General features: G+C 38.8%; 1 protein-coding gene across 2 annotated transcripts in view; it reads right to left on the bottom strand.

Moving 5' to 3' along the window:
* The window catches only part of WDFY2 (WD repeat and FYVE domain containing 2), a 159,960-nt gene that overhangs the window by 14,287 nt on the left and 121,183 nt on the right, over nt 1-24,490 (bottom strand). For both annotated transcript variants that reach the window (XM_079136183.1, XM_079136184.1), the window contains 2 exons: nt 21,272-21,398; nt 2,723-2,828 (listed from right to left, as the gene is read on the bottom strand). In XM_079136183.1, coding sequence (XP_078992309.1) covers nt 2,723-2,828; nt 21,272-21,398 — 233 coding nt within the window. The remainder of the gene's footprint in view (nt 1-2,722; nt 2,829-21,271; nt 21,399-24,490) is intronic.

Raw genomic sequence — 24,490 nt, 5'->3', positions numbered from 1 at the left:
GATAAAGAAAATGTGACACACACACACACACACACACACGCATGCACACACACAATGGGGCATTAGTCAGCCAGAAAAAAGAATGAATTATGGCATTTGCAGATAAATGGATAGAACTGGAGGACATCATGCTAAGTGAAATAAGCCAGATCCAGAAAGTCAAAGGTTGAATATTTTCTCTGATATGCAGAAGCTAGTCCAAAATAAGGGGGAGGGAGGGGGGAAGAGAAGAGAAAAGAGAAGAGAGGAGAGGAGAGGGGGAAGCAGGGGGGAAAGGGATTCCATTCAAATAGAAGAAAAATCTGTGGAGTAAGAAGGGGATTGAGGGTGAGGGTGAGGCAAGAGGAACAGGAGAGAGGCAGAACAGGGGAATGAATCTGGTCTAATATTCCAACAAACATATATGAATATACCACAGTGAATCTCACCATCAAGTACATCCACAAGACACTAAGTGAAAAAAAACAAAACAAAACAAAACAAAAACAAAACAACTGAAGAGCAGAAAGATCAGGAGAGTAGAGGGAAGGGAACAGGGGGAGGGAGAGAAGAGGCAAAGGGGAGGGTTCTGGGACCTGATTCAAGAGCAAATTATATTCCATGCTTTTATAATTATGTCAAAATGAATCCAAATGTTATGTATAAAATACAATATTAAACATTTACCAAAATGGGCTTTATTCACTGCACAGACAAACACAGGTCTAACACACAGAATGTCCACCAGATCTGTATCTGGCCACTCAAACTCCTCCATCATCTGTCCCTGGCCATTCTCTCATCTCTAACTGCTACACACCTGCTCATGAGCACCAATGCACCACACACCACTTCTCAGTTCACCTTGTCCTCACTCTTGGTGTCTTTTGGCCTGCAAAGTCCATGTAACTCCTGGTCAGTCCAGTCCCACTGATACCGTAGCATTGTGTCCTTCCATAAACCCTGCCCTGAGAACACTGGCCAGTGACAACGACGCTCCCTCTGAAATACCTAGCACTGATGTTCTCTCTTGTATCAATGTCATTTCATCATTTATACAATTTAATAGCATTCTGAAGTTTTCTGAGAGGCCGTCAGCACCTCAGGTTAGGGACTGCTTCATCATAGTGTTAGGCCTCCCAAGGAGAGCCCCCAACAGTCTTTGCCATAGCCAGCAGGCAGCTCCCTAGATAATGAATTACAAACACTATCTCCAGAGATTTAGGTTTATAAAATATGACACTTGAAAAGGATGGATAGAACCATTTCCACTGCTTATTTAGAACTTTCTCAACAAGATTTTAAATCCATCAACAACTATTGAGTGCTCATATATCTGCATGTCAAGAGGCATAATTTAAGTCAGATGGCTCCAAGGATTGCCTGTCAACCACCTGATTTCACCTCTGGGAACCTCTCAGTTCATAAAGGATGAAGCTACTTACACTGAGAGAAAAGAACCTGATGTTCTCTCCTCCCCTGGTTTGGTCAGTTAAGCCTGGAACGAAACCAGGTCAGATGAGGTATGACTGTCCCTCACCTAAGGCAGACCTATCATGCAGAACGCAAGCCAGGACACAATCGAAGCTCACAGGGGAGCCTGGTTAGCATGACCAGCACTCATGGTAACAATTCCCTAGCTATTTGTGGATGATGCCAAATGCTTTTCAAAAGCAATATTCTACAATTCCCCACTTCCTAACAGTAATGATCATTTTAATTAGTTACTAATAGAACTCCTGTGGATTTATGGTTTGAGCAAATAAAGCTTTAATCTTCTTAAGCATTTAATTACTAGCATTTGAAGGGCATTACATTGTGGGCAACAGAAAATTCCCTCTTGAAACAAGACGGGTGAGGGCAAGGAAAGAATTTGGGAAATTGCTTTTGTTTTTAAAAGTATTTCTTTTCTACTTAATTCTTACATCCTGCAGGAAGTAAGTTCAAAGACTGCACAATGTCAAAGGGAAAGTCTACCTAGAGTCATTCTAGGGTACTGGGAAGATGGTTAACTTCAAAGTACTTGTCAAAGGGGACATTAAGTAAACACACTAGTTAAGATACTCAAAGATTAAAAGCAAAACTCATATAAGAAAGGAGTGCTGAAAAAATTTAAATATGTGCTTAAAAAAGACAGTATATGTAACTGGGGAATTGTTTAGAACATGACTCAAAAAGAAGCAACAAAAAAATTATTCCTAGCATCATCTCTCTCTCTCTCTCTCTCTTTTTTTTTTTTTTTTTTTTTTTTTTTTGCGGTGCTGGGCATTGTACCCAGGGCCTTGTCCTTGCAAGGCAGGTGCTCTACCAACTGAGCTCTCTCTCCACCCCTAGCATTTCTCTTAATACCAAATTAAAGGTTCTTACTTCTTTTTAGTCACCGTTTCCTTCAATGACATAAAGCATGGGAGCTTTTGGTGTCCCTGGGAAATTTCATGCCAAAGGGCTAATCACCAGAAAACAATGGATCCTTTTCTCACCTGTATTTTTGCTGTGAATGGTGTAACAGATTTAAGTCTAAATAGTTTAGTCTCAGTGAAAATTCTCATGAATCTCTATCACATTAAGGTAACAAGCTAATTTGTTAGGGGTGAAAAAAATAGGAGCTCCTTTTATACCACAATTTAAAATTCTCTGATATAACATATCTCATTACATACATTAATTATAAAATATCAAGAAATAAGCAGGAGGGAGGTGGAGTCTGACCTCAGGGCCAAACCCAGCCTCCTGGGACACCTACCTCCTGTCTCTCCACATCCATGTTCCAGACGACTATCCCACCGTCACCACCACATGAGATGAGCTGTCGTGTGTGCTGTGCATAGGAAAGAGCCTGGACTTTGTCACTGTGAAAGAAACCAAGAGTTGGTCACAGTTCAGAAGAGCAAATGATAGGTCTAATGACTGACACCCCAGTAAAGTTGGCCAATGTGTATACACACTCCTGAGCCCCAAGTGTAGATCTTAGAAACCTGATGGAATTTTCAACATGCTAACAGAAGGGTACTCAATATTTAAAATAAGTCTAGTAGCATACTATAGAAATGATCCCTAAAAGTAGATCTCCTCAACAGATGAATGGATAAAGAAAATGTGGTATATATACACAATGGAATATTACTCAGCCTTAAAGAAGAATGAAATTATGGTATTTGCAGGTAAATGGATGGAGTTGGAGAATATTATGCTAAGTGAAATAAGCCAAACCCAAAAAACCAAAGGCTGAATCTTTTCCCTGATATGCAGGTGCTGATCCATAAAGGGGTAAGGGCAGGGAGGAGTAAGGGGAGGGAGGAGGTGTGGAGTGGGAAGGATGGTGGAATGAGGTGGACATTATTACCCTGTGTACATGTATGATCGCACAAATGGAGTGAATCTACACAGTGTACAGGAAAAAGAGAAGTTGTGTTCCATTGGTGTACAATGAGTTGAAAAGCATTCTACGGTCATGCATAACTAATTAATGAACTAACAAAGTGAAATGAAGTAAAATAAGTCTAAATGCTGCTTTAACCTGCTCAGGCCCCAGGAGGAGGCAGTGACTGTCAGTTACCAACACTTAAAAGAAAAAGCTGATCAAAGTTGAACTGGTTGTAACAGCTTACCAGTTCTTCTTCCCTTAATTAAAATCTGCAGCACATGTTCATTTTATGTTTTTCCAAGAATCATGATTTTACCTCTGAAAAAGCTATCCTTTAAGAACTCTGGAGGTCATCCCTAGAGATATCCACTGGTTTCAGCGGACAGAGTTGGGTAGCTGTGCCTCTTTTTGGCTCCCAGAGTGAATCCAAAGCAGTAATGGACTTGAATTTCACTGACCCTCTATGTATCTAGTTTTTATTCTCTCTTCTGGTTTTGTTTTATTTTCCTATCTCGTTTGTGTATGGCTGATAATTTATTCACCCATGGGGGTAAAAATGAAGGAGAATTCAGTTTTATGGCTCAATAATTTGATGATTTGTTAGCAATGGATTAGAGATCTATCCTCTGTTGGATGAAACAGAACAGGGTGTCTGGTTTCTTGGTCATTTTGTTGGATTATTATTATTTTTTGTACCAAGGGATGCAGGGGTGCTTAACCACTGAGCCACATTCCTAGCCAACCTCCTTTTATTTGGGCAGTGCTGGGGATTGAACCCAAGCCTTGTGCATGCTAGGCAAGCACTCTACTAACTGAGCTATATCCCCAGCACACCCTAGCCCTTTTTGTTTTATTTTGAGACAGGGTCTCACTGAGTTGCTTAGCGCCTCCCTAAGTTGCCGAGGCTGGCTTTGAACTTGCAATCCTCCTGCCTCAGCTTCCCAAGTCACTGGGATAATAAGTGTATACCACCATGCCTGGCTTGTATGTCTATTCTAAGCTCAAAATCAATTAAGAACTGTGTGTCCACTGGGAAGGAGAGAGGTTCTTTGACATCTAGACTAGTGATGTAATCATAATGCTATATCACATGGTTGTGTGTCTGTGAGTTTTGCTAAAATGCCGGCACATGACAATTCTCAATTGTTTACTCCCACTCTCCTCCCAATTTTTTTCTATGAAATATAAGTGAGGGGGCTGGGACTACAGCTCAGTGGTACAGTGCTTGCCTTGCATGTATGAGGCACTGGGTTTGATCCTCAGCACCACATAAAAATAAATGAATAAATAAAGATACTGTATCCATCTACAACTAAAAATACATTAAAAAAAGAAGTGAGTGTCTTTGGTAATTATTATAATTGAAATGAGTGATTAAGATTATGACAGATGCAATAATGAAAAAGAAGTAAAAGTGTGAATGTATCCTTTTTGTGTGTGAGACAGGGTCTCACTATGTTACCCAGGTTGGCTTTGAGGTTAGCATTCCCCTTATATTTTTGTTTTAGAAAAAATTGAATAATTTTGCTTATATCAGTGGTTCACAAACTTTTTGGTCTGAGAATCCCTTTAGACCCTTGAAACTTATTTCAGGACACCAAAAAACTTCAATAAATGATATCAAAATTTATTGTACTTTATGATATAATATCAGAAAATTTCCCAAATCTGAAGAATGAAATGGAAAATCAAGTACAAGAGGCTTATAGGACTCCAAATACACAAAATTACAACAGACCCACACCAAGGCACATTATAATGAAAATACCTAACATATAAAATAAGGACAGAATTTTAAAGGCTTCGAGAGAAAAGAATAAAATTACATTCAGTGAGAAACCAATACGGATATCAGCAGATTTTTCAATCCACACCCTAAAAGCTAGAAGGGCCTGAACAACATTTTTCAAGCCCTGAAAGAAAATGAATGCCACCCAAGAATCTTATACCCAGCAAAACTTACCTTCAGATTTGATGACAAAATAAAATTCTTCCATGATAAACAAAAGCTAAAAGAATTTACAAAAAGAAAGCCGGCATTACATAACATTCTCAGCAAAATATTCCATGAGGAAGAGATGAAAAACAACGATGTAAATCAGCAAAGGGAGGAACTATCCTAAAGTAATAGCCAAATAAAGGAGAAACCAAGTCGTGTCAAAAAACAAAAATGAGCCAAATGACCGGGAATACAAATCATTTCTCAATAATAATCCTGAGTTATGGCCTGAACTCATCAATCAAAAGACACAGACTGGCAGATTGGATTAAAAAGAAAGATCCAACAATATGCTGCCTGCAAGACACTCATCTCATAGAAAGAGATACACACAGACTAAAGGTGAAAGGATGGGAAAAAACATACCATGCACATGGACTCAGCAAAAAAGCTGGAGTATCCATCCTCATTTCCGATAATGTGGACTTCAAGCCAAAGTTAGTCAGAAGGGATAAAGAAGGTCATTTCATACTGCTTAAGGGAAGCATAAATCAGCAAGATATAACAATCATAAATATCTATGCCCCAAACAGTGGCTCATTCATCTACGTCAAACAAATCCTTCTCAATTCCAGAAATCAAATAGACCACAGCACAATAATACTAGGTGATTTTAACACACCTCTCTCAGCACTGGACAGATCTTCCAAACAAAAACTGAACGAAGAAACCATAGATCTCAATAACACAATCAATAATTTAGATTTAACGGACATATATATAGAATATACCATCCAACAAATAGCGAATACACTTTCTTCTGAGCAGCACATGGACCCTTCTCTAAAACAGACCATATTTTATGCCACAAAGCTAATGTTACCAAATACAAGAAGATAGAGATACTACCTTGTGTTCTATCAGATCGTAATGGATTGAAATAGAAATAAATGACAGAATAAAATACAGCAACTACTCCAACACCTGGAGATAAAATAATACGCTATTGTATGATGAATGGATAACAGAAGACATCAGGAGGGAAATAAAAAAATTCTTAGAGGTAAACAAGAACAAGGATACATCATATCAAAATCTCAGGGACACAGTAGTTAGAGGAAAATTTATTTTGTGGAGCGCATTCCATAAAAGAAGAAAAAAAAAAATCAACAAATGAACGACTTAACACTACAGCTCAAAGCCCTAGAAAAAGAAGAGCAGACCAACACCAAAAGTAGTAGAAGACAGGAAATAGTTAAAATCAGAGCTGGAATCAATGAAATTGAAATAAAAGAAACAATAGAAAAAATTGACAAAATAAATAGTTGGTTCTTTGAAAAAATAAACAAAATGGTTAAAAACCCTTATCCTCGCTAACAAAGAGAAGGAAAGAGAAAACTCAAGTTACTAAAATTTGGAATGAACAAGGAAATATCACAACAGACATGAGTGAAATACAAAACATAATTAGAAGCTATTTTGAAAATCTATACTCTAAAAAAATAGAAAATATCGAAGATATCACTAGGTTCCTAGAGACATATGAATTACCTAAACTGAACCAGGAGGATATACATAATTTAAATAGATCAATTTCAAGTAATGAAACAGAAGAAGTCATCAAAAGCCTGCCAACAAAGAAAAGTCTGGGACCAGATGGGTACTCAGCCGAGTTCTATAAAACCTTTAAAGAAGAGTTCATTCCAATACTTCTCAAAGTATTCCATGAAATAGAAGAGGAGGGAACCCTCCCAAACTCATTCTATGAAGCCAATATCACCCTGATACCTAAACCAGACAGAGACACATGGAGGAAAGAAAATTTCAGACCAATATCCTTAATGAACATCGACGCAAAAATTCTCAACAAAATTTTAGCAAATCGCATACAAAAATACATTAAAAAGATAGTGCACCACAATTAAGTGGGTTTTATCCCAGGGATGTAAGGTTGGTTCAACATCCGGAAATCAATAAATGTAATTCACCATATCAACAGACTTAAAAGTTAAGAATCCCATGATTATTGCGATAGATGCAGAAAAAGCATTTGAAAATATAGCATCCCTTCATGCTCAAAACACTAGAAAAAATAGGGATAGTGGGAACATTCCTTAACATTGTAAAAGCCATCTATGCTAAGCCCATGGCCAATATCATTCTGAATGGTGAAAAACTGAAAGCATTCCCTCTAAAAACTGGAACAAGGCAGGGATGCCCTCTTTCACCACTTCTATTCAACACTGTCCTCGAAACTCTAGCCAGAGCAATTATACAGACCAAAGAAATTAAAGGGATATGAATAGGAAAAGAAGAACTCAAACTATCCCTATTTGATGATGACATGATTATATATTTAGAGGAACCGGGAAACTCCACCAGAAAACTTTTAGAACTCATAAGTGAATTCAGTAAAGTAGTAGGATATAAGATCAATGCTCATAAATCTAATGCATTTTTATATATAAGTGATGAATCTTTGGAAAGAGAAGTTAGGAAAACTACCCCATTCACAATAGCTTCAAAAAAAATAAAATACTTGGGAATCAATCTAACAAAAGAAGTGAAAGACCTCTACAATGAGAACTACAGAACACTAAAGAAAGAAATTAAGGAAAACCTTAGAAGATGGAAAGAACTCCCATGTTCTTGGATAAGAAGAATTAATATTGTCAAAATGGCCATACTACCAAAAGTGCTATACAGATTCAATGCAATTCCAATTAAAATCTCAATGATGTGCAACAGAATGAAATCAAACCCCTATCTCTCACCCTGCACAAAACTCAACTCAAAATGGATCAAGGACCTCAGAATCAGACCAGAGACCCTGCATCTTATAGAAGAAAAAGTAGGTCCAAACCTTCAACTTGTTGGCTTAGGATCAGACTTCCTTAACAGGACTCCCATAGCCCAAGGAATAAAATCAAGAATCAACAACTGGGATAGATTCAAACTAAAAAGCTTTCTCTCAGCAAAGGAAACTATCAGTAATGTGAAGAGAGAGCCTACAGAGTGGGAGAATATCTTTGCCACTCATACTTCAGATAGAGCGCTAATTTTCAGAATCTATAAAGAACTCAAAAAACTCTACACCAAGAATACAAATAATCCAATCAACAAATGGGCTAAGGAAATGAACAGACACTTCACAGAAGAAGATCTACAAGCAATCAACAGATATATGAAAAAATGTTCAACATCTCTAGTAATAAGAGAAATGCAAATCAAAACTACCCTAAGATTTCATCTCACCCCAATTAGAATGGCGATTATCAAGAATACAAGCAACAACAGGTGTTGGCGAGGATGTGGGGAAAAAGGTACACTCATACATTACTGGTGGGGCTGCAAATTAGTGCAGTCACTCTGGAAAGCAGTATGGAGATTCCTCAGAAAGCTTGGAATGGAACCACCATTTGACCCATGTATCCCACTCCTTGGCCTACATCCAAAGGACTTAAAATCATCATACTACAGAGATACAGCCACATCAATGTTCATAGCTGCTCAATTCATCATAGCCAGATTGTGGAACCAACCTAGGTGCCCTTCAATTGATGAATGGATAAAGAAACTGTGGTATATATATACAATGGAATATTACTCCGCCATGAAGAATAATAAAATTATGGCACTTGCAGGCAAATGGATGAAATTGGAGGATATCATGCTGAGTGAGATAAGCCAATCTCAAAAAACTAAAGGACGAATGATCTCGCTGATAAGCGGATGAGGGCATATAATGGGGGGTAGGAAGGGTTAGCGTTAGGGTTAGGGTTAGGTTTAGGGTTAGGGATAAGGAGGGTGGTAAGAATGGAGGAAGGAAGGACTGTATAGAGGGAAAAGAGGGGTGGGAGGGGTGGGGTGAAGGGAAAAAAATAACAGAATGAATCAAAGAACATCGCCCTATGTAAATTTATGATTTTTAATAAAAAAAAAAAACTTGAAAAAAAAAAAAAACTAAAAACATGATTCCTATGGGGGGAAAAAAAAATCCCAGTGATGTACCTTACAGAAATAGAGCAAGCAATCATGAAATTCATCTGGAAGAATAAGAAACCCAGAATAGCTAAAGCAATCCTTAGCAGGAAGAGTGAAGCAGGGGGTATTGCAGTACCAGATCTTCAACTATACTACAAAGGAATAGTAACAAAAACAGCATGGTATTGGTACCAAAATAGACAGGTAGATCAATGGTACAGAATAGAGGACACAGACACAAACCCAAATAAATACAATTTTCTCATACTAGACAAAGGTGCCAAAAATATGCAATGGAGAAAAGATAGCCTCTTCAACAAATGGTGCTGGGAAAACTGGAAATCCATATGCAGCAGAATGAAATTAAACCCTTATCTCTCACCCTGCACAAAACTCAACTCAAAATGGATCAAGGACCTCAGAATCAGACCAGAGACCCTGCATCTTAGAGAAGAAAAAGTAGGTCCAAACCTTCAACTTGTTGGCTTAGGATCAGACTTCCTTAACAGGACTCCCATAGCCCAAGGAATAAAAGCAAGAATCAATAACTGGGATAGATTCAAACTAAAAAGCTTTCTCTCAGCAAAGGAAACTATCAGCAATGCGAAGAGAGAGCCTACAGAGTGGGAGAATATCTTTGCCACTCATACTTCAGATAGAGCGCTAATTTCCAGAATATATAAAGAACTCAAAAAACTCTACACCAAGAATACAAATAATCTAATCAACAAATGGGCTAAGGAAATGAACAGACACTTCACAGAAGAAGATCTACAAGCAATCAACAGACATATGAAAAAATGTTCACCATCTTTAGTAATAAGAGAAATGCAAATCAAAACTACCCTAAGATTCCATCTCACCCCAATTAGAATGGCGATTATCAAGAATACAAGCAACAACAGGTGTTGGCGAGGATGTGGGGAAAAAAGTACACTCATACATTGCTGGTGGGGTTGCAAATTAGTGCAGCTGCTCTGGAAAGCAGTGTGAAGATTCCTCAGAAAGCTTGGAATGGAACCACCATTTGACCCATGTATCCCACTCCTTGGCCTACATCCAAAGGACTTAAAATCATCATACTACAGAGATGCAGCCACATCAATGTTCATAGCTGCTCAATTCACAATAGCCAGACTGTGGAACAAACCTAGATGCCCTTTGATTGATGAATGGATAAAGAAACTGTGGTGTGTATATATATATATATATATATATATATATATATATATATATATATACACAATGGAATATTACTCAGCCATAAAGAATAATAAAATTATGGCACTTGCAGGCAAATGGATGAAATTGGAGAATATCATGCTGAGTGAGATAAGCCAATCTCAAAAAAACAAAGGTTGAATGATCTCGCTGATAAGCGGATGATGACACATAACGGAGGGTGGGAGGGGGGCAAGAATGGAGGAAGGAGGGACTATGTAGAGGGAACGGAGGGGTGGGAGGGGTGAGGGGAAGGAAAAAGTAACAGAATGAATCAAACACTATTACCCTATGTGAATGTATGATTGCACAAATGGTATGCCTTTACTTCATGTACAAACCGAGAAACAATATGTATCCCATTTATGTACAATAAAAAAAAAAAAAAAAAAAAAAAAAAAAATCCTAGAGAGTGACCAAACTAAATGTGAAGAGGACAAGAAAAACCCAACTCACTGCTTTGCAAGTAACAGACATTAATTAAATACTGGTCAAATTATATGAACTTGATTATATTTAATTTCCACATTTAATTTCAGCCCACTTGTGCTAGTTTTGTTATTCTTGAGCACTACTTTCTTAACTTCTCTAAGTCTTAAATTCACATCTGAAAAATCTTATTTAAAAGAACTGCGATTGGGGCAAGAGAAGAATGGAGGAACTTTGGATTGTGTAGAGGAAAATGGGATGGGAGGAGTGGGAGAAAGGAAAGATAGTGGACTGAGAGACATCGTTACCCTGTGTATATGTGTGATTACATAAATGGTGTGAATCTACATTGTATACAACCACAGAAATGAAAAGTTGTACACAATTTGTGTACAATGAATCAAAATACAGTCTGTAAACATAAAATTTTAAAAATAAATAATTTATTGTATTTTAAATTAAAATTGAGTAATTTAAAAATACTGATTCATTTGAAAAATGCATTGATGAATCCATTCCATTTTAACATTACATGTATTTTGTGAAAAACACTTTGCCAAAAAAAATTGTTGCTGAGAAAAATGTTACTTTAATGTTACTTTAGTGTTTTTGTCTGGCTTAATGGAGAGAGACAGATACTCCTATCTTTGTGCATTTATTATGATATCACTCATCATGCAGCCTATAGAAAACTCTGCTGTATACTTTTGAGAGAATAAGGATGCTAACGGCAATCCTAAAGTATCAATCTGTTCCAGAATGTGAAAGTGAAAAATGGAGGAAACAACTTGGAAAGAGAGTTTTGTTTGCTTTGGTTTATAATATGAGTCTGAAAGAAAGCTATAAAAAGCATTATGATTTTGGTAAATTTCCCTTGGTTTTGATGGCTTGCTTCCCTGGTTTACTGATTAACGCCTTTGACTATAATACAAAGGCAAATTCTTTTTTTTATTAATTTTTTTTATTTTTACAGACTGCATTTTGATTTATTGTACACAAATGGGGTACAACTTTTCATTTCTGTGGTTGTACAGGATGTAGATTCACACTATTCATGTAATCATAAACATACATAGGGTAATTCTGTCTGTTTCATTCCACTATCTTTCTGTCCCTCACCCCCTCCCACCCCATTTTCCTCGACATCATCCAAAGTTCCTTCATTCTTCTCTTCCCCACATCACCACTCCTCGTTTTATATCGTCATCTACTTATCAGATAGAATATTTAGCCTTTGGTTTTCTGGGCTTGGCCTATTTCACTTAGCATGATATTCTCCAACTCCACCCATTTACCAGCAAATTCCATAATTTTATTCTTTACCTTCTGTGGAACCTGCCTAGCTAGAAGAGATTCTGTGTCTCATTAGAAGTATTCTCAATGCTTTATGTGTCCTTGATATTTTTTAGAAGGGAAAGGGAAGAACAAAGGACCCTTCCTTGTGAAAAGGACTCAATTTTAAAAAACTGTGTTAATTTCAATGTTAATTTTAAAATATTTTATTGATCTTTCTATCATGTAGAGAGCCAGGTGCTGTTTCTTCAGCACATGGTTTTACTTTTCTAGACTGAGCCCTCTATTTTGAAGAAATAAACTATTTAGAGTATGTTGTATGCCTAAAATTCTCTATGATATTTCACAGAGAGATCCTGGACAACCATGAAGATTTGTTCCTTCACCTTATAAAAAAAGAGATGCTATATGTAATTGCATTTAGTGTGTTACTACTTTAAGAGTTGGAAGTGGAGGTGTAGCCCAGTGGCATAGTGTCTATCTGGCATGCACAGGGCCTTAGACTCTAACCCTAGCACCACAAAAAAAAAAAAAAAAAAAAAAAAAAAAAGGAAGGAGTTGTTAGTTCTAGGTTAAATCGGTATTAGTAAAGTGTTATTAATATAAATATTTCAGAAATGTTATGTTTTATGGGAAGATCCTGGAGATCTGCCAATGCCCTCATTGTCTATAATATGGTTTTACCTGACAGGTACATACTGTTCAAAAACTCTGAGGAAATAATTATGCACAGTATTCTAGTACAAAATTTGATTCTTCCCCATTCTGATAATATTGGTCACAGTGACATATTAACCATCAAATCACTAATCTACAGATAACTTTTATATTACTCTGATACCTGCATGAGGTTCTGATGTAAGCACAAACCAGAGTTTGTGGCGAGGACAGCCTCAGAGTTTCATGGAAAAGGACAGTATGTACCAGGTATTTTAACATATTGACATTTCAAATAATAGACTCTTGGGTACATACCACTGAGTTGACACTGTTTAGACAATTTTTAAGCTGTGCCAATGAACTGAGTCAGGATTTCTTTGGATTTTTGGACTCTTTTTAGCCTGGATGCAGATGGCTTCATCAATGAGGACTGCTAAGCCAAGAACCAGCAGAACAAGAATTAATTACAGTTCACTCACAGGATTGAAGGAACAGAAGAAGGAAATTTATTGTGGATGTTTTTCTGGAATACTGTTGAAATTGTTTTAATGTTCTATTTTCTGGATACATGAGGATGTCTTTTTTTCCTCTTACTTTTTAAGTCATCTCCTAACCTCAATTTAGTAAAGTCTTTTTTATAGTTGTAATCAAAACATTAAAAAAATGTTATCTAATTCTCATCAATTGCCCAGAATTCAAAATTGTTACTGAGTCCCCTTAATTTTCACGGCAATACAGTTATCTGCATAGGTTTGCTGAGAATCTGTCCACAAGATAAAACTGGGCAAAGCAATTATATAACCAAGCCTTTTGCTGGAGTGTCATATTTTAGAGTGATACTCCCTGAATCAGAGATGAGCCTCCTTTTCAAGAATGCAGGGAGCTAAGGCCTACAAAGCCCTCCTAGGAAAACAGACCGGCAACCTGTGGCAGGTCCTGGTCTTCTAGGCAGTAAGGAAGGTGCCAGACAGGGAGTACAGCAAATACTGGAAACTTCCAGGAATTCTACTGAAACATTAAGAACCACAGGTGAAATACGGTGGGAGATTTCTCAAGTTTGATTTTCAAGCCTTGGAAAAGCAAATAGAGGTTCTGAAAAGTTCAATCCTTGATCCTTTGTAACAACGTCCAGGAGAAAGCTAATTTTGCAGGCATTAACAGCTGTGGAATGTAGAGTGGTCCTAGATACACAAAGCAAGCCCAATAAGGCCTAGATGGTTGATTAATACTGCACCAATGTGAACAATCAGACCAAATCTTATGAAGCCAGCCTCTTTGTGTGTGTAATCAAAACTAATATTTGCAATTATTTTGATCATAGGAGGGAGAAAAAATTGTTAAGAGAAAGTGAAAGCCCTAAAATGGGTCAAAAGAGATGACTAGGTGCCTTTCCAATGGAACATTAGGTGTTAAGCATACTCTTCTAGGTTATCTGATTCTCCAAGAGTCTGTATTTTTCAGTACATTTAACTGGGTTATTTTATAACTGTGTTATAGAAAACTGACATTATTGCAAGTAAATCTTACCCAGTGAAGACACCATTATGCCTGGACCCCAGCCCACCCATGGAAGAAGCCAGCAGGGCATCTACTTACAAATGCACCTCAGCATGCTCCACTGCCCATGTATGTCTCTCTCTTTGGATTGACTTTTGAACTAGCAGTGACATCTTACTGGTTTTCTTATTAATTAACTGCTACTATAAAATCTTTGACATGCATTCATTTTTTTAAAAAGCCGATTGTTTTCTTACTCTCTCCTAGTATTATTTCAGACCTTTAAAAGTATGGAGTGCCACCATTCTGACATTCAAAGGGCAAGAAGGAAAATCTACCTAGCTGAACAGGCTCGTAACTGTGATTTGAACTGCATTTCATTTGTTAAGGCACCCTCATACACATCAATGATCTTGTCAAACCAAAATACGCTGCAGAAGAAAATGCTTTGCCACACGTAGCTGGCAGCGACATTCAGCAACAAATACATAATTTATGGGACTCCAGGACTGTTAATATTCCAACACAGAAGTGTGGAACACAGTGATGAATACTGGATTCTGAGCTTTTTAATAAACGGCTCAGGGTTGTCTTGATGTATGAATTAAAAATGTAACCACCTCACAGTTAAAAACTAGGTGAGGGAATGTCTCTCCAGGTTCAGAGAATGAAAAGATGCCTTCTTCCATTTGTGTTTCATATGACATCACTGCAGCATGTACACTGGAAAGTCATTTCAAAATTGGTTATGAGTTTGTGGATAAGTGTGTTCCAGGCACTGCACTGCAAATGCTCTTACAGTGCACAAAATCCCACTTGTCAAAGCACCAGGATGTCCCGTCTATAAACATTACACTTAGTAGGATAGCTGCATTTCCTTTCGTACCAGGCCTATAGGCAACATATGTTTGATTGGGTCTAGCTATATAATTTGAGACCAGAGCAAAATGAAAATAAAGGGCCCCTTGTTAAATATTTATTGAAGTTACAAGCTGGTGCCAACAGAGCTTTAAACCAAGGGGGCCTGTGGGACTGCACAGGTCACACACCCATGTCCATCCTGCATCGATGCTTAAGGGGAAAGCGCAGAGGAGCCTTTATCCTCTTTACAAAAACAGACTCTAAGACACAGCCTGACCAAAGGTTGCTTCAGAGGTCACCCGAGAGGGTTTGTGGGCACTTCAATGTACGGCATCTTTCATCTCTGTGATGAAAGTCTAGGTGATTTAGTGAAAGTTCAATTAGTTATGCATCTGTCACCAGAGATCTCTCTCCTATAAGTCTCCCAAACTTCCAAGGAATAAAGAAGGTTTGTGAACAAAGAACACACGTGAGGTCTCCCAGATAATGATCTCCATGGTCATCCCATGTCAAATGGGATCTGCCTCCACAGGATCCTTGGGCCACAGTCAGTCTGAATGGGAACTCTGGGACCCCTGGTGGGCACTGGGAACATTCTGGAGGTGAGGGTGGAAATTCAGATATGGTACTGCCCCTCTGTCCTCTTGCATCTATCTCTTGAACCCACTGTATTTTAACTCGTGTTGATCCATTTTGGAAAATGTCCTAACCCTGACAACTAGGAGAAGCTCTTCATCTCCTGAGATTCAAATCAAGAGGGACTCCTTCACACCCCACCTGATGCTTCTTCTTTCCAGTAATGCTGATGAACTGTCCTACATGTACCCTTTTTCCTCCTGGCACAGCTCTGTATGGTGGGGACTGCTTCCTTACTCACTGTTGTGTCCTAAGTGCCTAATACAAAGTCTGGCCCACAGCTGGAGCTCACAAACATTTGTTGAATGAATTGTGAACAGAAGGATTAGATGCATGTGGCAATATTTTCATAGGACATACAACAGAGAGATACAGCAGTTATGTCCAAAAGTGTGACTTTTTTGACTTAAAATTTTGTTAAAAATAATTGTAACAATGGAATACTACTCAGTCATAAAGAGAAATGAAATTATGGCATTTGCCAGTAAATGGATGGAAACAAAGACTATCAGGCTAAGTGAAATAAGCCAGTCCCAAAAAACCAAAGGCCCAGTGTTCTCTCTGATATTTAGATGCTAATTCACAATAAGGGTGGTGGGGGCAGGGGGGGATGAAGGAAGAGTAGAAGCACTTTGGAATAGACAAAGAGGAATGAAGGAAAGGGCAGGGGAATGGGAATAGGAAAGAAAGTAGAATGAATTGGACATTACTTTCCTATGTGCATGTATGAATACACGACCAATGTAATTCCACATCACGTACAACCAGAAGAATGGGAAGTTATACTCCATATATATTTAATATGTCAAAATACATTCTACTGTCATGTATAACTAATAAAAACAAATTTTTTTTTTTTTTTTTTGGCAGTGCTGGGGATTGAACCCAGGGCCTTGTGTGTGCAAGGCAAGCACTCTACCAACTGAGCTATATCCCCAGCCCAAGAACAAATTTTTTAAAAAAAGAATAACTGTAACAACTGACATTTATTAAGCCTTTACTCCTGGGCTGATTATTTTACATGTACTACATCGTTTTATTTTTAGACAACTTTGTGAGGGGTTTTCCTTCCAATATTATCTTTATTTTAGGGCTAAAGAACTGAGGATAAGGGAGGTGACATGCCTTGCTTCAGCTACATGGTTGCTAGCAGAATAGCTGGCTCAAATACAGTCTGACTTGACCCAGGGGCCTGCACACCACACTAAACAGTACCACTTTACGACACAATTCTACCCTCTATGGAAACTCTACTATCCAATTTTCCATTCTATTATGCACTTAGCTAAATAATTAGAAATATGAACATCTCTTCCCCTCTGCCTATTAGTTTCTTAATCCTATAGTGAGAAACACTCCTAAAACCCAGAGATTTGCAAGGAAAGAAAGTTGCCATACACATTGATCCCTGCCTGCTGTCCCTGCCCCAAACTCAAGAAGAATTCCAAGAATTTCACTCCTTTCATAATGTTAAATCCGACACTTGATAAGAGGATAAGCACAAATCTTCCCAATGCATATTTAGTTATAAACTGCTCATTTCTTTACCAAAAGGTCTGAGGACACTCATAACAAAAATCTTACACATGGTAAGAGAAGTAAGACAGAAACCAAGAGCTGGAATTTCAGAAAGAGGAAGCGAACACACAGGCTGTGGGTGCTGAGCATGGCTGTGACCAAGCCTCATGCAACCTGCAGATTCCAGTTTTGGCGGAGGGTCCCAACACAAGGCACTGCACGGGTCTTGACCAGTGATTTAAATAAAGTTATATTAAATTTCCAAAAAGTCTTAGGCCAAAAAAAAATTAATAGAAAAATTACCATCACAAAGTTGGTCATGAAATTATAGGTCATATATAGGAATAAAAAATGATTTAAAAAGGCAGGTTCCATTATTAGATAATGCACAACACAAGTTCAGGTTATGCTTCTCTAATATCCAGGTAACTGGTGGCTGATGCCTGAAAAACGTAACCAGCCCCTGGAACTAAAACCTTTTTTTGCTTTTCCTCTCACAGAACAAGCGTAACAAACAACCATATTCCACTTGCTACAGGAATAAAAATGCCAAAATTCTTCAAATCCAGATAATATTGTGTAAAAGTATACTTTCTGAGCTTTCTCCCCTCAGACTCAGAAACATTTTCACTGTCATCAATCAATTTCTTTAGTGCTAAAACTTTCTGCTTTGATGGGATTTTTACACATCAAATCAAATCACAGTCCTTGCTTAACAACAGAGTTACGTTCTGAAAATGGCAGGTTAGGGGATTTTGTCACCGTGTGAGGGCCATGAAGAGCACTTACCCTAACCCAGATGGTGTCGCCTGCTACACACCTAGGCTATATGGTGGAGCCTGCTGCTCTTAGACTACAAACCTGTGCCACCTGTTACTACACTGAACACTGCAGGCATTATAACCACAGTATTTGTGTATTCAGGCATACCTAAATGTACAAAAGGAACAGAAAAATAAGAGCCCAAAGGATTTTTCATCTTCCTTATAATCCCCCAGGACCACCATGGTGTATGAGACGTCCTTATGCAGAACATGACTGTAGTTCTAACAGTGGATCTATTGCTGCAGAACAGGAACAAAAGACCCCTAGAGCTTCCCCTCAACACTTCGGTGGACATTCCCATGTCAAGGGAAGGTGGCTTCCCCTCGCATTTCCCACCTGTTGTCCCTGATGTAGATAGAACTCCATGAGTGCCCCTGGGGGAAGGAAGGAAAACTAAGAATTGGAGGAGAGGAGCAGGCAGCTGTGGGCCCCAAGCAGAAAAGAAAGAGAAAACATCAGCAGGCCGCAGCGGGGACTGCTTGTTGGCCAAGGTTCACTGTTGCAGCCCTGGTGCCTCACAGCGCTGGATCCGCAGAAGCAGAGCGCTCTGAGTCTGAAGGAAGTAAGGCTCAGGTGTGCTATTTTAGAAACAGTACCTGATCTCTCTCTCTGGGTGATTACGAGATTAAACTGAGGCATTTGTAGGTTTTCAGAGCTCTCTGACAAAACATCAGGTGCTATTCAAATACAAGAATCACTGAGATCCACTCCTGCAGCTCCTTTTCAAGGGAAGGAATGGCTACTATGAAGGGGCCGGGCCTTCTTCCTTGCCCAGTGCGCTTCACCGGCTCTTCAGCCTCTTGTGAATCCCAACCTACTACTTCCAGCAGCCCAAGTAGCCCCATCCCCACCCGGCAGTCAGACCCACCTAACGGGGTGACACTGAGTGATCAGAGGAAGGTCACTTCTCCAGCTCTGTGACACTTGGGCATCCCTCGCAGGCTAAGGCCTGCTGACAAGGAGATCTCACATTATTTATTACCAGGTTTCAATTAAATAAGGCCCCAGGCAAAGACCTGCTGCCACTCTTCCTGTTTAAAGTCAGTTCTGGCTGGTGTGTTGTGGTGTATTCCTGTAATTCCAGTGACACAGGAGGCTGAGGCAGGACAACTGCAAGTTTGAGACCAGACTCAGCCACACAGCGAGATCTGCCTCAAAATAAAACATTAAAAAAAAAAAGGGCTGGGGATATGGCCTAGTGGTTAAATAACCGACCCTGGATTTGATCCCTGGTACCAAAATAATAATAATAATAATGATGATGATGATGATAATAATAATAATAATACGAATGCCAGTTCTGTATGGTGGTTCCCCATCCCAACAGTAGGCCTGCCTGCCCACCAGTCTAAGGTCTAAGGATACAATCCTATCAGAATGAACTCCAAGTAGATTCTATTTTCTAAAATGAAAAGTCTGTACATCTTAGAAGCTGGAGGGCCTATCTGTTTAGGTTTTATTTTTCTAGGTCTGAGAAACTGTATCCAAATCTTATATCTTCTTTCTAAACAAACTGCAGGGATAAGCTTCCCATAGCCCCAGTTTAGTGCAGGTCAAGGACTTTCTGCATACAACAGTGCTGGCGTTGAGCAATGCCAAGATTTAATTTCTTATGGATGAAATTGTGCAAGACTGCACACTTATTTTTTATGGAGTTAACAAGAAAAGTAGTTTGGAGCTAAACTGAATGAGTCCAACAAATGTTACTGATCTTCATTCAAAACTTGCATTTTATTTCTCTGAGAGAGGCTGACTTGGCAGGAATTATTTGGAAAATTAGATAATAACTGAGTGTTATTAAATGGAAGTATGTTTTGACTTCTCTCTTTCTCTATTTTACATGGATGATGTGAATTCCTTCTATAGGACCTGGATGGTCAGTCCCCTTGTTAGGGAGACAAACGTAAGAGAACGATTGCTCTGATGAGCTGATGAGGCCTGTGTAGCCCCACGCACCAGGAGAGGCTCACACAACTGGTGTGTTCTCTAAGAAGGGGAAGAAGAGCTCTAATGCTAGCTCTAAACCTGACATAACTGTGCATGGGCCCTCCAACACCTAATTAGTTATTACCCAATAGTCCCGAATCATAGCTTCAACTACTTAGGAGAATATTTGGAAACTAGTGTTTCCGGGCAGAATGTAGGAAAGCTTAATGCTGCCTAAAACCAGTTAGCTCATAGGAACATTACTGATATTTGTTAACAATTGCTTAGGGTCACTTTTAATATCATTTTGAAAACTTCACAAGTATAAAACAATTCACATTAGCTCTGGAGTTGTTCACAGATCTAACAATCTTTTCCGCAAAATGATTGGGCTTTGTCCCCAGGGTTAGTAGCAGCAGATGGTGGGCAGCTCTGAACATGGTCCGAGGGTCACAGCAGAGAGTTGCCTGGGTGGCTTGTCACAAAACAAGTTCCCACAGCCCCAGACCAGCAACCAGAATCTTAGCCTGGAATCTATTTTTTAACAAATTCCTTAGTGATTCTTCATGCAAAGTCAAGTGTGAGAACGGCTCCAAGGAAACACAGGCTTCTCTGCTCCCTCTGCAGCCCCCGAAAGCCCAACCCTCCAGGAAGAAGGTCTGATAGGAATCAAGGCAAGGGCTCAATAAATACTTGGTGAAGTACGAAATGTACTGTGTAAGGATATTATCTCCTCCTCAAGTTGCCAGGGAGCTTCAAGCCACATTTGAACTCAATTATGGAAATTTTGTAGGCCTTCCTGGCTTGTATTTTTAAGTTCTCTTTTTTTTTTTTTTCACCCTTATTCAAGTTTGTACTTTTATATTCTCCCTGGTTCTAATTTTTACCTTTTATTTATTTGTTGCCATTATTTTATTTTATGGTTTCATAAGCACTCTCAAATCCTGAGACATAAAACAGGGTATAAATATATAAACACACTTTAGCACAGACATAAATCAAGGTGGCCGTTACTGTGTTCTTGACATGTTCCTTTTTACTCAAAAGTTGTGTCATTGAGACTGGCTCGTACTCCTTTGTCCCACCTTTCAGCTGGGAATATTTTTCCAGAGAGTTTATAAAAACACCAGCAGTCTTACTTGTGTCCTTGGAGCTCAATGGCTGTTCCTTTTCTCCCTCCGATGTCCCACATGATGACGGAGTGATCTGAACTGCCCGAGAATAACACCCGCTGGACTGGGTCCCAACAGAGAGCGGTCACCCCACCTGGAAGGACAGACGCAGAGGCTATTACTCACAACATAACAATGTTACTCATCAATAAAATGGGAATGCAAAGGAGTGAGCATGCAGTGCAGCTCCTGGCATCTAATAAATGTTTGTTCAAAGAACAAATGAGTAGGTCCCTGAAGAGAAAAATTGGCTCCCAGAGTAAAAATTCTACTCTTCAAGCCCCCCACTTCAAAACTTCAGTGTACCATAAAATCAATTACATAAAGACCAAAGGGAAATGAAGAAAAGACAATTAATTGACTTTCAAAAACTAGACATAATTCTGAGAAAAATGGAAAATATTGCACTATTTGGAAATATTAACCCTATTTTCTTAACTGCTGCCTGCCTCCTACCCTGACAATAACAGATGAGAAGTAAATGGAGTTTAAAAATGCTCAAATTAGATTTTTTAAATTATTATTTTTTGACATACAAAACAATACATATTTCTAAGAGTGCAACGTGATGGTTCGATACAAGTATACATGGTGTAATGATCAAATCAGGGTTATTAGCTACTCATCTCCCCAAACATTTATTATTTCTTTGTGGTGGGAACATTCAAAATCCTCTGTTCTAGCTCTGTTGAGATACACACTACCATACTGCTAACCATACTCCCCCTATAGTGCAACACAACACCAGAACTGATTCTTCCTTTCTATTTGCAACTCTGTACCCTTTGATCAAACTCTCCCACTCTTTCCTCTTACCCACCCCAGTCTCTGCTGGCCACTGTTTTTTTTTTTCTGGTGTATGAGGTATCGAAGATTGAATCCAGGAGCGTTCCTCCTCTGAGCTACATCACTAGCCCTTTCTAAAAAATTTGAGACATGATCTCACCAAGTTGCCTGGAACCTGGGATTCTCCTGCCTCAGCCTCCCGAGTCACCGTGATTACAGGCGTACACCACCCACACCCATAGTTGGCCACTGTTTTATTTGCTGCTGCTGTGAGATCGACTTCTTTAGATTCCATGTTCATGAAACTGTGGTGTTTCTTTCTGGGTTTGGCTTATTTCACTTAACATAATGTCCTCTGGGTCATCCTTGTGTTGACAAAGTTTATACCTTTTTATGGGAGAAGAGTGTTCCACCGCATTTTCTGTACCATTCATCAGATGATGGATACTTAGACGGTTTCCATTTCTTAGCTACTGTGAACAGTGTTGCAATAAACATGGGAATGCAGGTATCTCTTCAACATATCGACTTCATTTCCTTTGAATACATACCCAGTAACTGAACTGCTAGACAATATGGTGGTTCTACTTCTAATTTTTTAAGGTACCTCTATCCTGTTTTCCATAATGGCTTTGCTAATTTATATTCCCACCAACAATGTACAAAGGTTCCCTTTACTCCATATCCTTGCTGACATTTGTTATTTGTTTGTCTTTTGGGTGACAGTCATTCTAACTGGAGTGAGGTGACATCTCATTGTGGTTCTGGTTTGCATTTCCTTGATGATTAGTGATGTTGGATCATTTTTTCATATAACTATTGGTTATTATTTGTATATCTTCTTTTGAGAAATACCTATTATAGACTTTAAATCTTGAACATCAGATATAATTAGGCCAAAATATCAGAATTTAAAATTATTTTTTCTTTTTGGGATTTGAATTTATGAATTCCTTGAAAATCACTTACATTATTTAGTGTATCCTCAACTGTAAAATGGGGATAATGGTAATACTAAGACCACTACAACTATTACTACTAATGATAATATCAAAATAACCATTACCCACTTTATAGGAGTGTGGCAATAATTAGATCAATTACACAGACCCACTCTGTAAACTGTAGTATGCTGTAACAGATGTTAGTTATTAGGATTATTCTGACGGTGTGGCTACAAAATTCTATGACCTATTTTCTTCTATGGTAGTAGCCTTATAAATCACACTTCTTGTGTACTGAGAGCAGTAATAAGTTTCTTCCATATAAGATGCACACAGAGCCTATAAATACTTATGAATGTCAGAAATACATATTTTTTATGTTACCGAAAAATATATTCTGAGAAGGATGCAAAATAGCTTCTTATTTTTGACTATTTTAAAGTTTAGATTATCAAGTTCTACTTTAAGTGCTTTTAGGGAAGTTTCTCTCATAATTGTCTCAGAAGCCTTTTTTTTAAGAGATCAAAAGGGAAATCCCCCCTATTCTGAATTAAGCTTACTAGCTTCGCTCTATACCTGCACACCATTCTGCTTGTGTACACTCCTGATCCTGGAAGAATAACATCACTGCCCCTCGGGCATATGTGGTTAACTACCCCATAGCTCCCAAACCTCACCCGCTTCCACCACTGTCCACCCCATAATGGCGGTCGAGCACAGTACTGGTGCAGGCAGGCTCTGGCACTGACTGTTGAATGAATAAGGAAGCGGATGAATAAAAACACAAACCCCCTTTTTTCTTCTACTTCACACAAGTCCTTGCCTAAATGTCTCCTCTCTAGAGACGCCTTCCTTCACCTCACTACTCCCATTTTTCCCCCTCAAATTGGTTGGTTGACTGTCTACTAGAATATAAACTGTGGCTTGTTCACCACAGTACCCCCAGTTCCCAGGATTCTGCTTGGCTCTCACAGGTATTGAATATGCCTGCACGGATGCGGACTGACTGAATGAAGGAGGAAGCATGTGAATGAACGCTCTTGGCCTTGTTCTCAGCAGATGAAACACGCATATGACAACTGTTTCCTGGCTGGCCAGCACTGTTGACATGATGACTTTGTCTGTTCTACCTTTAGGTTGGAGGATGCTCAACTCAAGGAGAATCTCTGAGTAGTCTTGCTTGACTAGTGGAGCCACTATGACTAGGGGAACAGATAAGAGAAAGGTGAGACATACGTGATTTCCCCTATGAGACATGTAAAATGGGTAGCTCTGTTTTTTAAAAGCACCACCTTAGATTTCCTTTTTTTTTTTTTTTTTTTTGGGGTACTTGGGATTGAACCGAGGGGACTTAAACACTGAGCCACATCCTCATCCCTTTTTATATTTTATTTAGAGATAGGGTCTTGCTAAGTTGCTTAGGGCCTTGCTAAGTTGCTGAGGCTGACTTTGAACT

This window comes from Sciurus vulgaris, assembly GCF_902686455.1.
Source record: "Sciurus vulgaris genome assembly, chromosome: 4".
NCBI lineage: Eukaryota > Metazoa > Chordata > Mammalia > Rodentia > Sciuridae > Sciurus > Sciurus vulgaris.
Note: the sequence above shows the minus strand (reverse complement) of the source record. Positions and strands in the feature narration are given on the sequence as shown.